The sequence below is a fragment of the Nicotiana sylvestris genome, chromosome 1, assembly GCF_000393655.2.
Source record: "Nicotiana sylvestris chromosome 1, ASM39365v2, whole genome shotgun sequence".
NCBI classification, from domain to species: domain Eukaryota; kingdom Viridiplantae; phylum Streptophyta; class Magnoliopsida; order Solanales; family Solanaceae; genus Nicotiana; species Nicotiana sylvestris.
The window spans coordinates 116,842,984-116,855,736 of NC_091057.1; the positions used below are offsets into that span (position 1 = coordinate 116,842,984).

Consider the following 12,753-nt stretch of genomic DNA (forward strand, 5'->3'; position numbering starts at 1 on the left):
TGGAAGGCTAATCTGGTGGCCAAGGAACACGGGGTATAGGAGATGGAGGAGTTAGCCTCCAAGTAATATTCGAGATGCTACAAGCTCAACAGGCCGCTATTGCTCAGCTTCAAAGTCAGCATAGAACTCCGAGTGTGATCGAGCCAGAAATCACTCGTCGTATCGAGCCAGTGCCAGAAAGGACGAGCAGTAATGGATCAGGGACTGATACTACAATTATGAAAATTATCGAGGAGCTCACTAAAAGAATCGATTCGAGAGAAAATAATATCGAAGATAATGACCAAAAGGTGGAGACGTACAACTCCCGAGTTGATCAGATACCGGGGGCACCCCCGATCTTAAAGGGCTTGGATTCAAAAAAGTTTGTGTAGAAGCCTTTTCCTCAGAGTGCGGCCTCGAAGACCATTCCAAAGAAGTTCATATGCCAGATATACCTATATACAATGGGACCACCAATCCTAATGAACATATCACTATGTACACGGGCGGGATAAAAGGGAATGACTTAAAAGACGATGAGATCGAGTCCATTTTGTTGAAGAAATTTGGGGAAACTCTATCAAAGGGAGCAATGATTTGGTATCACAACTTGCCACTGAACTCCATCGATTCATTTGCCATGTTAGCAAATTCTATTGTGAAGGCACACGCTGGGGCCATAAAAGTTGCAACGAGAAAATCGGACGTTTTCAAGATAAGACAAAGGGATAACAAAATGCTGAGGGAGTTCGTGTACCAATTTCAAATAGAGAGAATGGAGTTACCGGTTATGGATGATTGGGCCATTCAAGCTTTCACACAAGGGTTGAACGAGCGGAGTTCGATAGTGTCACGACAATTGAAGCAAAATCTAATTAAGTATCCAGCTGTAACTTGGGCAGATGTGCATAATCATTATCAATCGAAGATCAGGGTCGAGGACGACCAGCTGGGAGCCCCTTTGGGTTCATTTCATCCAAACAGATTAGCAGTTAAAGCCCCTAAGGATACCGACAGGGAACCGAGGTTGAATAGAGAACGATATCAGTAATATGTCGCAGATTGAAGAAACAATGGATCGGGGTGCAATCCTCCTCGGAATGATAGAAGAAATAATCGAGGGCAAAATTCCTGAGGACTTATGAGTAAGAATGATTTTGATAAATATACCGATTCCACAGAAGCATCTCGGTCATTGGAGTATAATTTCAGTGTCGATGCATTAGGGATTGTATCGGCTATCGGGAGGATCAAAGACACCAGGTGGCCTAGACCTATACAAATCGATCCTTCTCATAGAAACCCCAACTTGATGTGTAAATATCATGGTACACATGGCCATAGGACCAAGGACTGCAGACAACTGATGGAGGAGGTAGCTCAATTGTTCAACGAGGGCCATCTTCGAGAATTTCTCAGTGATCGAGCTAAGAATCACTTCAGGGAAAGAGATTCCAATAGAAAGAATGAGCAGGAATATCCGCATCATGTAATTCATATGATCATCAGCAGGGTCGATGTTCCACAAGGTCCTATATTCAAATGTACCAAGGTGTCGATCACCAAAAAAAAGCAGACTCAGAGTTATGTCCCCGAAAGTATTGTATCATTCGACGACGAAGAAGTGGAGGGCATTTCTCAGCCGCACAACGACTCCCTGGTATTTCTATTTTGTTAAATAAAATTCAAGTTAAATATGTTCTAGTGGATTTAGGTAGCTCAACAAACATAATCAGATCGAGGGTCGTAGAGCAGCTCGACCTAAGGGACCAAATTGTGCCTGCATCTCGAGTCCTAAACGGCTTCAACATGGCAAGAGAAGCAATGAATGGGGAGATAATCCTACCAGTAAACGTGGCCAAGACCATCCAAGATACAAAATTCCATGTTATCGAAGGCGACATAAGATATAATGCGCTGCTTGGAAGGCCATGGATCCACAACATGAGGAGAGTACCATCGACCCTTCATCAAATGATGAAATTCCCGACAATGGATGGTGTGAAAATAGTTTATGGGGACCAGCACGTGGCAAAGGAAATGTTCGCAATCGATGATGTGACACTGATATTAGCACCTTCGACCTCAGAAAAATCGAACACCAAAGCTAAACATGTGCCCAAATAGCAAGTACCGTCCCCAGCCTCGATCGAATCGGAGAAACAGGTAATTGAAGAAGAAGAAGAAGAAGAAGATTTCCTTACTCCTCGAACTGTTGTTGTTCCCGAGGAATAAGATGAAACCAATTCAACGGTCAAGGAGCTCGAACAGGTGATACTGATCGAGTATCTACCCGAACGAAAGGTATACCTGGGAACAAGGTTAACCCCCGAACTCAGAAAAAAACTCATTCAATTTCTTATCAATAACATAGATTGTTTTGCTTAGTCCCATTTAGACATGACAGGTATCCCACCGAAAATAACAATACACCGGCTGAGCCTCGACCCTAAATTTAAACCGGTGAAGCAAAAGAGAAGGCCCCAGTCCAAGGTGAAGCATGCATTTATAAAGGATGAGTTAACTAAACTTCTTAAAATAAGGTGCATATGGGAGGTAAAATATGCATTTATAAAGTATGAGGTAACTAAACTTCTTAAAATAAGGTCCATTCGGGAGGTAAAATACCCTGAATGGTTAGCCAATGTAGTTGCAGTCCCTAAAAAGGGGGAAAACTTAGAATGTGTGTAGATTACAAGGATTTGAACAAGGCATGCCCTAAAGACTTTTTTCCACTGCCTAATATCGACCGCATGATCGATGCCACAACTGGCCATGAGATTCTTACCTTTCTCGACGCCTATTCCAGGTACAATCAAATTCAGGTGAACTCGTAAGACCAGGAGAAGACCTTGTTTATCACCAAGTATGGAACTTATTGTTACAACGTAATGCCCTTCGGGCTAAAAAATGCAGGAGCTACATACCAAAGCCTAGTTAACAAAATGTTCGAGGAACATATAGGTAAATCAATGGAAGTTTACATTGACGATATGTTAGTTAAGACCTTGCACGCAGAGGACCATTTGACTAATTTGCAGGAAACATTCAAAATCTTGAGGAAGTACAACATGAAACTTAACCCCAAAAAATGTGCCTTCAGGGTCGGCTCAGGCAAATTCCTTGGCTTCATGGTATCAAATCGGGGAATTGAAATCAACCCCGATAAGATTATGGCCATTGAGAATATCACCATCGTAGACAGTGTGAAAGTAGTACAAAGGCTAACCGGACGAATGGTTGCCTTGGGCCGATTCATTTCGAGGTCGTCAGATCGAAGCCACAGGTTCTTTTCCTTACCCAAAAAGAAAAATGATTTTCTATGGACCCCGGAATGTCAACAAGCATTGGAGGAATTGAAGCGGTACTTATTGAGCCCACCTATACTCTACACTTTGAAGGCAGATGAGAAGCTATACTTATACTTGGCTGTGTCCGAAATAGCGGTAAGTGGTGTACTAGTTCGAGAAGATCAAGGTACACAGTTTCTTGTCTATTACGTAAGTCGAACCTTAGGAGATCCTAAAACTAGATATACACACTTAGAGAAATTGGCACTTGCATTAATAAGCGCATCTAGAAAGATAAAGCCATATTTCCAGTGTCACCCCATATGTGTGTTAACCACTTATCCTCTTTGAAATGTTTTGCATAAGCCTGAGTTATTGGGCCGATTGGCCAAATGGTCCGTCGAACTTGGCGGGTACGATATTGAATATCAACCCTAAACGGCCATCAAATCTCAAATTTTAGCTGACTTCATGGCCGATTTTATGCCAACCCTCATACCCGAAGTGGAGAAAGAACTTCTACTAAAATCGGGTACATCATTGGGGTATGGACCCTCTTTACGGACGATGCCTCGAATGTGAAAGGGTCCGAGCTTGGCATCGTTTTGAAGACACCTACAGGTAACACTATTAAACAATCTATCAAAACTTTTAGGTTGACTAATAATGAGGTCGAGTATGAGGCCATGATTGCAAGTCTCGAGCTAGCTAAAAACTTGGAGGCAGAAGTCGTCGAAGCCAAGTGTGATTCTCTGTTGGTGGTGAACCAAGTAAACAAAAGCTTCAAAGTTCGAGAGGATAAGATGTAAAGGTATTTGGACAAGCCACGGGTAACCTTGCACCGCTTCGAGGGGTAGACTCTAGACCATGTACCTCGAGAACAAAACAGTGAGGCTGATGCACTTGCAAACTTGGGGTCATCAGTCGATGAAGATGATATTATCTCGGGGACTGTCGTCCAATTATCGAGATCTGTAGCCGAGGAGGGTCATGCTGAGATAAATTCTACAAGTTTGATTTGGGATTGGAGGAATAAGTATGTATTTAAAAAATGGGAAGCTCTTATCGGATCATAAAGAATCAAGGGCTTTACGAACCAAGGTTGCTCGGTTCACATTAGATAAAGATGGAACATTATACAGAAGGACGTTCGATGGACCATTGGCGGTATGTTTAGGGCCGGGGGACACCGATTATGTTTTACGAGAGATCCACGAAGGCACTTGTGGAAACCACTCCGGTGCCGAGTCTTTGATTCGCAAAATTGTTAAAGTAGGATATTACTAGGATAGCATGGAAAAAAGACACTAAGGAGTTTGTTAAGAAATGTGATAAATGCCAAAGGTTTGCACCGATGATTCATCAGCCCAGAGAGAAACTTCATTCTGTCCTCTCTCCGTGGCCTTTCATGAAATGGGGAATGGACATCGTCGGCCCTTTGCCAACGGCCTCAAGTAAAGCTAACTTCATTTTGTTTATGACTGACTACTTTTCTAAATGGGTGGAAGCACAGGCCTTCGAGAAGGTCAGAGAAAAGGAAGTTAAAGACTTTATCTGGGACCACATCGTGTGTCGATTTGGGATACCTGCTGAAATCGTATGCAACAACGGGAAGCAATTCATCAGCAACAAGGTAATAGAGTTCCTCGAAGCACACAAAATAAAAAGTATCTTAACCACGCCGTATCACTCGAGCAAAAACGGACAAGCCGAATCGACAAACAAGACTACCATTCAAAATTTAAAGAAAAGGTTGAACGACGCTAAAGGGAAATGGAGAAAAGTTCTACCCGAGGTTCTTTGGGCATATCGAATGACATCGAAGTCCAGCATGGGGCTAACCTCATTCTCTTTAGTATATGGATCTGAGGCCTTAATTCCAATTGAGGTCGGAGAACCCAACGCTAGATTTCGACATGCATCAGAGGAATCAAATCACGAGGCTATGAATACTAGCCTCGAGCTATTAGATGAAAAACGGGAAGCTGCACTTGTTCGGATGGCTGCACAGAAGCAAAGAATTGAAAGATACTATAATAGAAGAACCAAACTTCGACATTTCGGAATCGGGGAATTAGTTCTAAGGAAAGTCACCCTCAATACTCGAGACCACGAATGGAGGGAAACTAGGCCCAAATTGGGAAGGACCATGTCGAGTCATCGAAGTCATCGGAAAAGGATCTTACAAACTTGGCACAATGGAAGGCGAACAATTGCCAAACAATTGGAATGTATCACTGCTCAAACGATATTAATGCTGAGGTATGACCTTCTTCTCTTTTCCATTTGTATTTAAGACTAACTCATTGCAGATGTTTGATCAAAGACGCCGAGGGCACCCTTCTACACGAAGACCTTAGGTTTTAATGCACGTGTTGCACTCTTTTTCCCTTAGATCGGGTTTTATCCCAAATGGGTTTTTCCGGTGAGGTTTTTAACGAGGCAACAACTATGTGCTACCTAATGAAAATTCAATGGTATCCAAGGCTTCTTTTCAATCAACCTCAAATACTGGGGGGCATCACCCTTGGAGGCTATATTTTCGAGAAAAATACTTCGCGCCAAAGAGGGCCTCGTAGGAAAACTTTGTAATGGGTCAAACGGTCAGATGAACCTTGTCCATATAGAATAGTCGAGCCCCGATGGCAAAACATGTATGCATGTATTAATTATTTAAAGAAGCATTATTTCTATATCAAACACTTTGTGTCTCGAAGAAATTTTCTACTATACGAGCTCCATACTTGTGATTCTATGAGAAATGGCTCAAGGGCCAAAACACAAATACACCTCTAATTCTCGGGAACTATCATTGACAGTCAACACATTCGAGTTGTCTAAACTCGAATTCGTAAGACCTCAAAGAGGGATCCTTCGACGTAAAGGCCATCATACTTTAGGACTAACATTTCAAACAAGTTTGAAATGTTATCGAGAAACAAGTCCAAAATACACACCTGAAGGCTACGCCCATATTAAAGGCTACGGCCTAAATAATGCGGCTCGGAGACGTGTGAATTCCACAATAAAAATAGTCCTTCGAATTCTCAAAAAATCGGTTAAATAAAGGCTATCCTCGGCAAAATAATCAAACGAATTCGATAAAATCAGCCCTCGAAAAACCTTAAGAGGTATCAAATTATTCAAATACAAATGTGTGCTAGGGCACTAAAAACAAAGGGTTCTAATCGACACTAAACCCTCAAAAAGCCCAATGGGTAAAAAGAATGCATGCCAAGGTATAAAGAAATTTTTACTAAGTCTTTTAAGCCAAAAAGGGAAAATAATAGCCATCTTTCAAAGGCCATATCGGCCCAGCCTAAAAGAACCAAAGGGCCAAAGCATTTACAGTTCGAGACCTTGTTCTCACTTAACTCGGACCTAAGGGTCCCACCGTCCCGAGCTCGCATCAAATCAACTTAAGCATAGCTCGAGGATTCATCAAAAAACCTTAAGAGGTACTCTATTATAAGTTTAAAGATTGCCTGTTGATTACTAAAAAACCTAAGGGTTTATTTTACTCTGAGTCCGAGCTGGTGCTCACTCGATTATTGAAGTTATAACATCAAAAAATTTCACAAAATGAAAATGAAGCAGACTTTACAACAAATCGGATATGGAGCGGAAAGAAAAGGAATTCTTTATATACATAAAAGGTATTTACAATGCCAACAAGGGGCCTTACATAAAAAACGAAAAACAAAATCCTAAGGACCTAGTCTACTTTGGGAGCCACATCTTCGAGAACCTCCTCCTCGGGGACTTCTTCCTCATCTCCTCCCCTCTCGGAGCCACTAGCGAAGTCTTCATCATCAGAGAGTAAAGCAGCAGTCTCGTCCTCCAAAGTTTTTGCCTTTTTAATATCAGCTGAGAGGCCGAAACCACGGGCGTGCCCTTCCACGAGAGTTTCTCTCCGGGATTGCCGCCTGGCGTGATCGACAGCACACGACAATTTGACTTCAGCAGCGATAGAGATCTCTTGTGCCCAAATGTTGGCAGCCTCGGTGTCAGTTCGATAAGAGTCCACAAACGCCTCCGCCTTAGATTTAGCCTTTGCAAGTTCGACGGCGGCTAATTTAGCTTCAAGCTCCTCAATCTTTCGGCTACGGGCCAAGCTTTCCCCCTTTGCATCTTGAAGCTGGAATTCGACCAAAGTCAGTTAGGCCCGAAGCGTGTTTTTCTCCAAAGCGATATAATCCATATGCTTTTTCTACCCCAAGGTCTCGGCCTTTTTCGCCTTGACCTCCTCTCGAATTTGCTCCACCAATTCGCCCTTATGCTGGGCCTGCAAAGTCAAAGTGTTATTCACTAAGTCAAATAAACACATAACAAACTCCCAAGAAGTTTCATTACCTACTCAATGAGCTCAGTCTATTCTCGATGAGCCTTCGACAAATCGGCTCGAAGGTCCCTGATCTCCTCATCTTTTTGAACATAGAGGAGTTTGAGGTTGTTCCTCTCTTCCACGAGCTTCTTGATTTTGGCATCACATCGGGCAAGCTCGGCCAGAGAATTAGAGAACACTTGTCGATGGAGCATCACAACCTTCACATAAAGAAAAGAAGTCAGATTCAGAAAAATGAGAATAAAGCACAAACATAATTATGAAGGCAGAAACTTACTTGTTTCAGAAGACGCTGAGCCTCATCGAAAATAAATGAATCATCCGGGTTGGGGCCATCTTCAACCCTCGCAAAACATTCCAGAAAAATATCATTCCCTTCGTGGGTTGTCCCCACGTCGGGAGTCTTCATGGCCCGGGCATCTCGGAACTGCCCTTCAAAAAACATAGGGCTAGGTGGGGATTCATGTATGTTAATTATCCTAAGTAATTCAATTGGGACATTCTCTTCTCTTTGGAGGGCCTCGGAATTAGGCTCTTCGGGCTCGCCCATCAGATGTCCTCCAAGGCGAGGAGCGCTTTTACCACCCGATAGCTCGGGGACTCTGCTCGAGCTCCCCTACGAGATTTCTTCGGTTCGAGATTGAACCGCATCAGCCACTATCGGTTTGGCGACCTTCGAAGCTTCAGTGTTCCCCCTCTTTCGAGCTACCAACAAGCAGTCGGCATCTTCTCCCGCTTCCTCGTCATCCCGAAGGTTTGGACCGCTTATGTAGATAGGGCTACAGGATCGGCTCTAGGCTTTTGAGCCTTATTTTTCTTGGTGTTCGGGGAACTTATTGGTGAAGCTATTTTCCTTTTCTTCTCCTTGGTTGGCTTCGGGATTTTCTCTTTACCAAGCAGAGGCAGCCTCATAACAACAATGTCTCTGAGGCCTGCATAAGGGGAAAGTAAGTATTTTACAGAGAAACGTCAATATATGAACAAGGGAACTCACCATGGTTTTTAGCTTCCCACCGACCATTGGCCAAATCATGCCAATAGCATTCTGCATGTGAAGAAGTGAAGGCCAGTTGTCGAACCCAATCTACGAGTTTCGGAATCGCACCAGGAAACGAAGGGGAAGCTGCACCATCGAAAAGGAATTAGATTGAGGAAGAACAAGGAAAGCAAAGTAGTAAGCATCATCAATAGGGTTGTACTTATGTTTCATGTTCCATTCTTTGGAGAATGGCATCCTTTCGGCAGGAATTAAGTCAGAGGTCTTGATTCAGACAAACTGGCCAATCCATCATTGGTCCTTGTCCTCTTCGATACTGGAGAATAACGCCTTCGAGGATCGACACTGGAGCTTTATCAAACCACCTCAATAGAGGCGAAGGCTGTATAGCCTGATCAGATGATCAAGTGTAAAAGACATCCCCTTGACCTTGCCCGAGAAGTACCTGAGCAATTTGATAATGCACCAGAAAGAAGGGTAGATCTAGCCAAGGGTCACTCGATATTGGTGACAGAAATCAAGAATGACTGGATCTACAGGACCTAGTACTGGATCTACAGGACCAGTGTGAACGGATAAGTATACACGCTTAAGTATCCTTCCACATGAGTGGTGATATCCTCTTCGGGGAAAGGAATCACCACCCTCTTATCCTCCCAATTGCAATCCTTTTGCACCTGCTCGACATCATCTTCAGTTATCGAGCAGATGTATCGGGACATAGGCTTGCATCGGCCTGGAACTGATGGAGGCTTATCGATTTTGAAACCGGAAGATAGCTCACATGGCCCAGGAATACACTTCTCGATACGAGGTGGCATCGTCGTTCTACCACCGGCCGGCCGCGATGAGGAGGAGGCTTTTTATTTATGAGGAACAGTTTTAGATGTTTTAGCCATTGCTGTTGAGAAACTCAAAAGAAGAGAAGAAGTTGATGTTATAACAAGAACAAATTGAAGAAATGATGGACTTAGAGAAGATGAAAAAGCTAGTGAGGTTTTGGGAAAGGTTTGAGAAGTAAAGACTGTAAAAGTTGTGAAATTGACCTATTTATAGTGGTCGCTTCAACGGTTTGGGGATGCCAATGGCCGACCATCAGCCGCCTTCAATTAATGACCTTGGGAACTATGCAGACGCGACCTTTCAATCACTTTTGTCACTGACGTCACGAGATTGACGTCATGATCGAGGCATCAGAGGATCGAGGATCAAATCGACTCTTATCATCTTACTCTAAGAAATGCGGGGACTATCTATATACGGTCGAAATCAGGTATGCCCGATTTCATGGGCTCAAGGGTCACTTCGAGAGCAAGATCAAAATAGACCAGGCGCGGGCCCGATGGCAAAGTACAAGCTTCGAAGATCGAAGTGCTCTATGAACACCGAGGCCAACTATGACCGACCTCGAGATAATATCGTTATGGTTCCAAAACAGAAAGAGTGAGATTCCTGTAGTGGCCCTAAGATCGCGGCGTAAATTCCTGAACGGATTTGTACTAGGCGGTTAGACCGTTGTATAATAAGATTCCTTACTACAATTGGAAGTGTACCTTATTTAGGATTCTCCTACTATATAAAGGGAACCCCAATCATTTGTAACGCATCAATCGTAGACAAGAGAATATACATTCTTTACTTTCTTGCTTATTGCTCATCAGAATTATCTTTTAGCTTTATTGTTCTTAATGACCTATCTCGAGGCGACCTTAGCTCGAGGTCGAGACTGGCTTGTTTACTGGTTTGATTCAACTTATTTCTTTAGTTTATACATTTGATTCTTTGATTATCAATTGTTATTGAATTAAATCACATATTTTTAAAATCTTAATATAAATTTAATTGTTACTCGGGTTTTAGGGTAAACAGATTTTCAGTTTGTTTAAAAGAAATTTTTAGACTAGGATCTAAAAGGTCCATAAGTTACAAGAGAAATAAAAAAAAGGATAAAAATGGACAACCGACGACAAATTCTGGTATTAAACGTAAGTGTATCCCTTGTGTTAGCTCAATCCACTAAAGTTTATATTCCTACACAATTAGGAGAACTCAAAATTTGCATTACTATTACTACTATATATAAGAGGCTAAGGGTGGGACGAACACTGCCGCAAAAGTTGTACCATGTGCAGCTCTAACAAGCCGTAGGAAAAAGGGTCTTTTTTGTAATTCCATGGTAAATTGGCTCCACTTCTTTGAGTTTCATAAAGCCACGTGTAGTTACTTAAAACAGGTGTCTTCCCATTAATTACCCCAACCCCAACATTGATAAATAATTTGTGTGTGATTTATAGTTTTGTTCAAGAACTATATTTGAAATGTATATCATGTGTTTGTATTTATTTAAATTGCAGTTTGCTGCTATTAGTTAATGTTGTTGTCAAGAAACAGCAGATATAATGTATAGCTTTTGAAGAATTAAACATAATTGTAAATACTACTTTAACAAAATTAAAAACTTCTTTGGAAGAGGAATGTCCAGAAATAAAGACATGACATTGTATAGAAGCCAAATAACTAAGAAACAAAAATGAGAGTAGGAGGACACCCTTCTTAAAGAGTCAGTCGTCTTTCAATAGAAATTATTGGCAATTACTTTAGTATTCTCTTATATAGTGTAGTCTCCATAGGAATGGGTCGAGAGAGTATGATTCATCAATGAGTGTAAAATATTTTTTTCGTGTGAGTTTGGTTTGCTTAATAGGATTTCTATGAGGTAAAACTGGGCCATGCGAAGCAAGAGGAAATAGGTATTAGATGGATGAATTAAAAGAACGATGAAGAAAGTGTATAAGACTCCTATAAGATGTTGTAATCTTTTTGATAAGATATTTGTAGGCTTCCCGCAACTGTCTTTATTTAAATCGATTTGTAGGTGTCGACCTCTTTTAGTGCGGGATTATTTCTATTAATTTTGGACGCTCTTCTTAATGGGGACATGGTGTGAAATATCATGGTCTTATTTAATATTTTTTGAAGAAGTTCATTGCTGAAATTGAGTCAAATGACAAGGTTCTTTTGAATATTGCAAGGATAGTACATTATTTGTTATAATGTATGTAGAGTGTGTTTACCCTAACTTTTTGTCATGTGTGATTTCCGTTTGCAATTCGTAGGAACTACTTGGTTCATCAAGTAAGGTCCTAGAGGTAACTGTTGGTAGTTTATCTATTAGATGGAATTGTAAGTTTGCATAGAAAAGTTAAGCCGCAAGTCTTGGATTCTTAAATTTTAAGCTATAAGCTTAACCATTTCTTCCATTTGACAAAAGATGGTAATTATTTTGTGGAATTAACAGTTAAAGGACTATGTTTAGAACTTTTCTATATAGGATTGTGCTAATTGTCTTCACTTCATAATTTATTTTTTGTAAATCCTTTTAAATGAGTTTAAATTTACGATTCTTAGCTCTATTTATCATACTAAGTGGCCGACATAGTGAGAGGCGGAAACATACTGCTTAAATTTCATATCTTCGTAGTCCATTGTTTGTTTCTCAATTATATACTGGTGTGTGTCCTTTTGTTTGATTTTCAGGAACACAAATGGTGATATCTGGATACTGGAAATCAATATAGGCGTAATACATACGGAAGACATCACACTTAAACTAGACCTCTTTCTGATTAGACACGTTTCTTAGGCAATTCTCATACCAATTAGACACGTTTTTTGCTGGCTTATTAATTAACCAAGCGCGTGTTCTGCAATCTCCGTCTACGTGGCAAAAGTAACCATTATAAATCGTGCCACATCATTTTATTTGCCCACCTCACTGTCCACCTCAGCTATATAGTGTTATTTCCACTAAAATACAGATAACTAGCCCTAAACAAACATCTAAACATATTACCATTGTTCATTTTACCTTCGATGAAAACGAAGAAAGGTCCTACCGCTGTTAATCTTCTTCTTCTTTTGGTCAATGGTGTTGGAATCTAGTATTTCCACTGATTTCTCACCGTATTTACAACGCTTCAAGGTCCAATCTCTCCTTATTTTCTATTGCTACAGCTAGGGCTAAGTAATCTGTAAGTTATTTCTCAAGCTAGGGTTTTTTTGGGGTTTTCCTTTGTGTTGGTCCCTTGTCGTCTTATGTAAGGGAATATTATGGAGGATGACTATATTTTAACTCGCTT

The 12,753-nt window shown here is 41.3% G+C and overlaps 1 protein-coding gene across 1 annotated transcript; it reads left to right on the forward strand.

Moving 5' to 3' along the window:
- The first annotated feature begins 424 nt into the window (after positions 1 to 424).
- On the forward strand, positions 425 to 1,033 carry LOC138873724 (uncharacterized). The gene has a single exon (XM_070152202.1). The coding sequence runs from the start codon at positions 425 to 427 to the stop codon at positions 1,031 to 1,033; it is 609 nt and encodes a 202-aa protein (XP_070008303.1).
- The last annotated feature ends 11,720 nt before the right edge of the window (positions 1,034 to 12,753 follow it).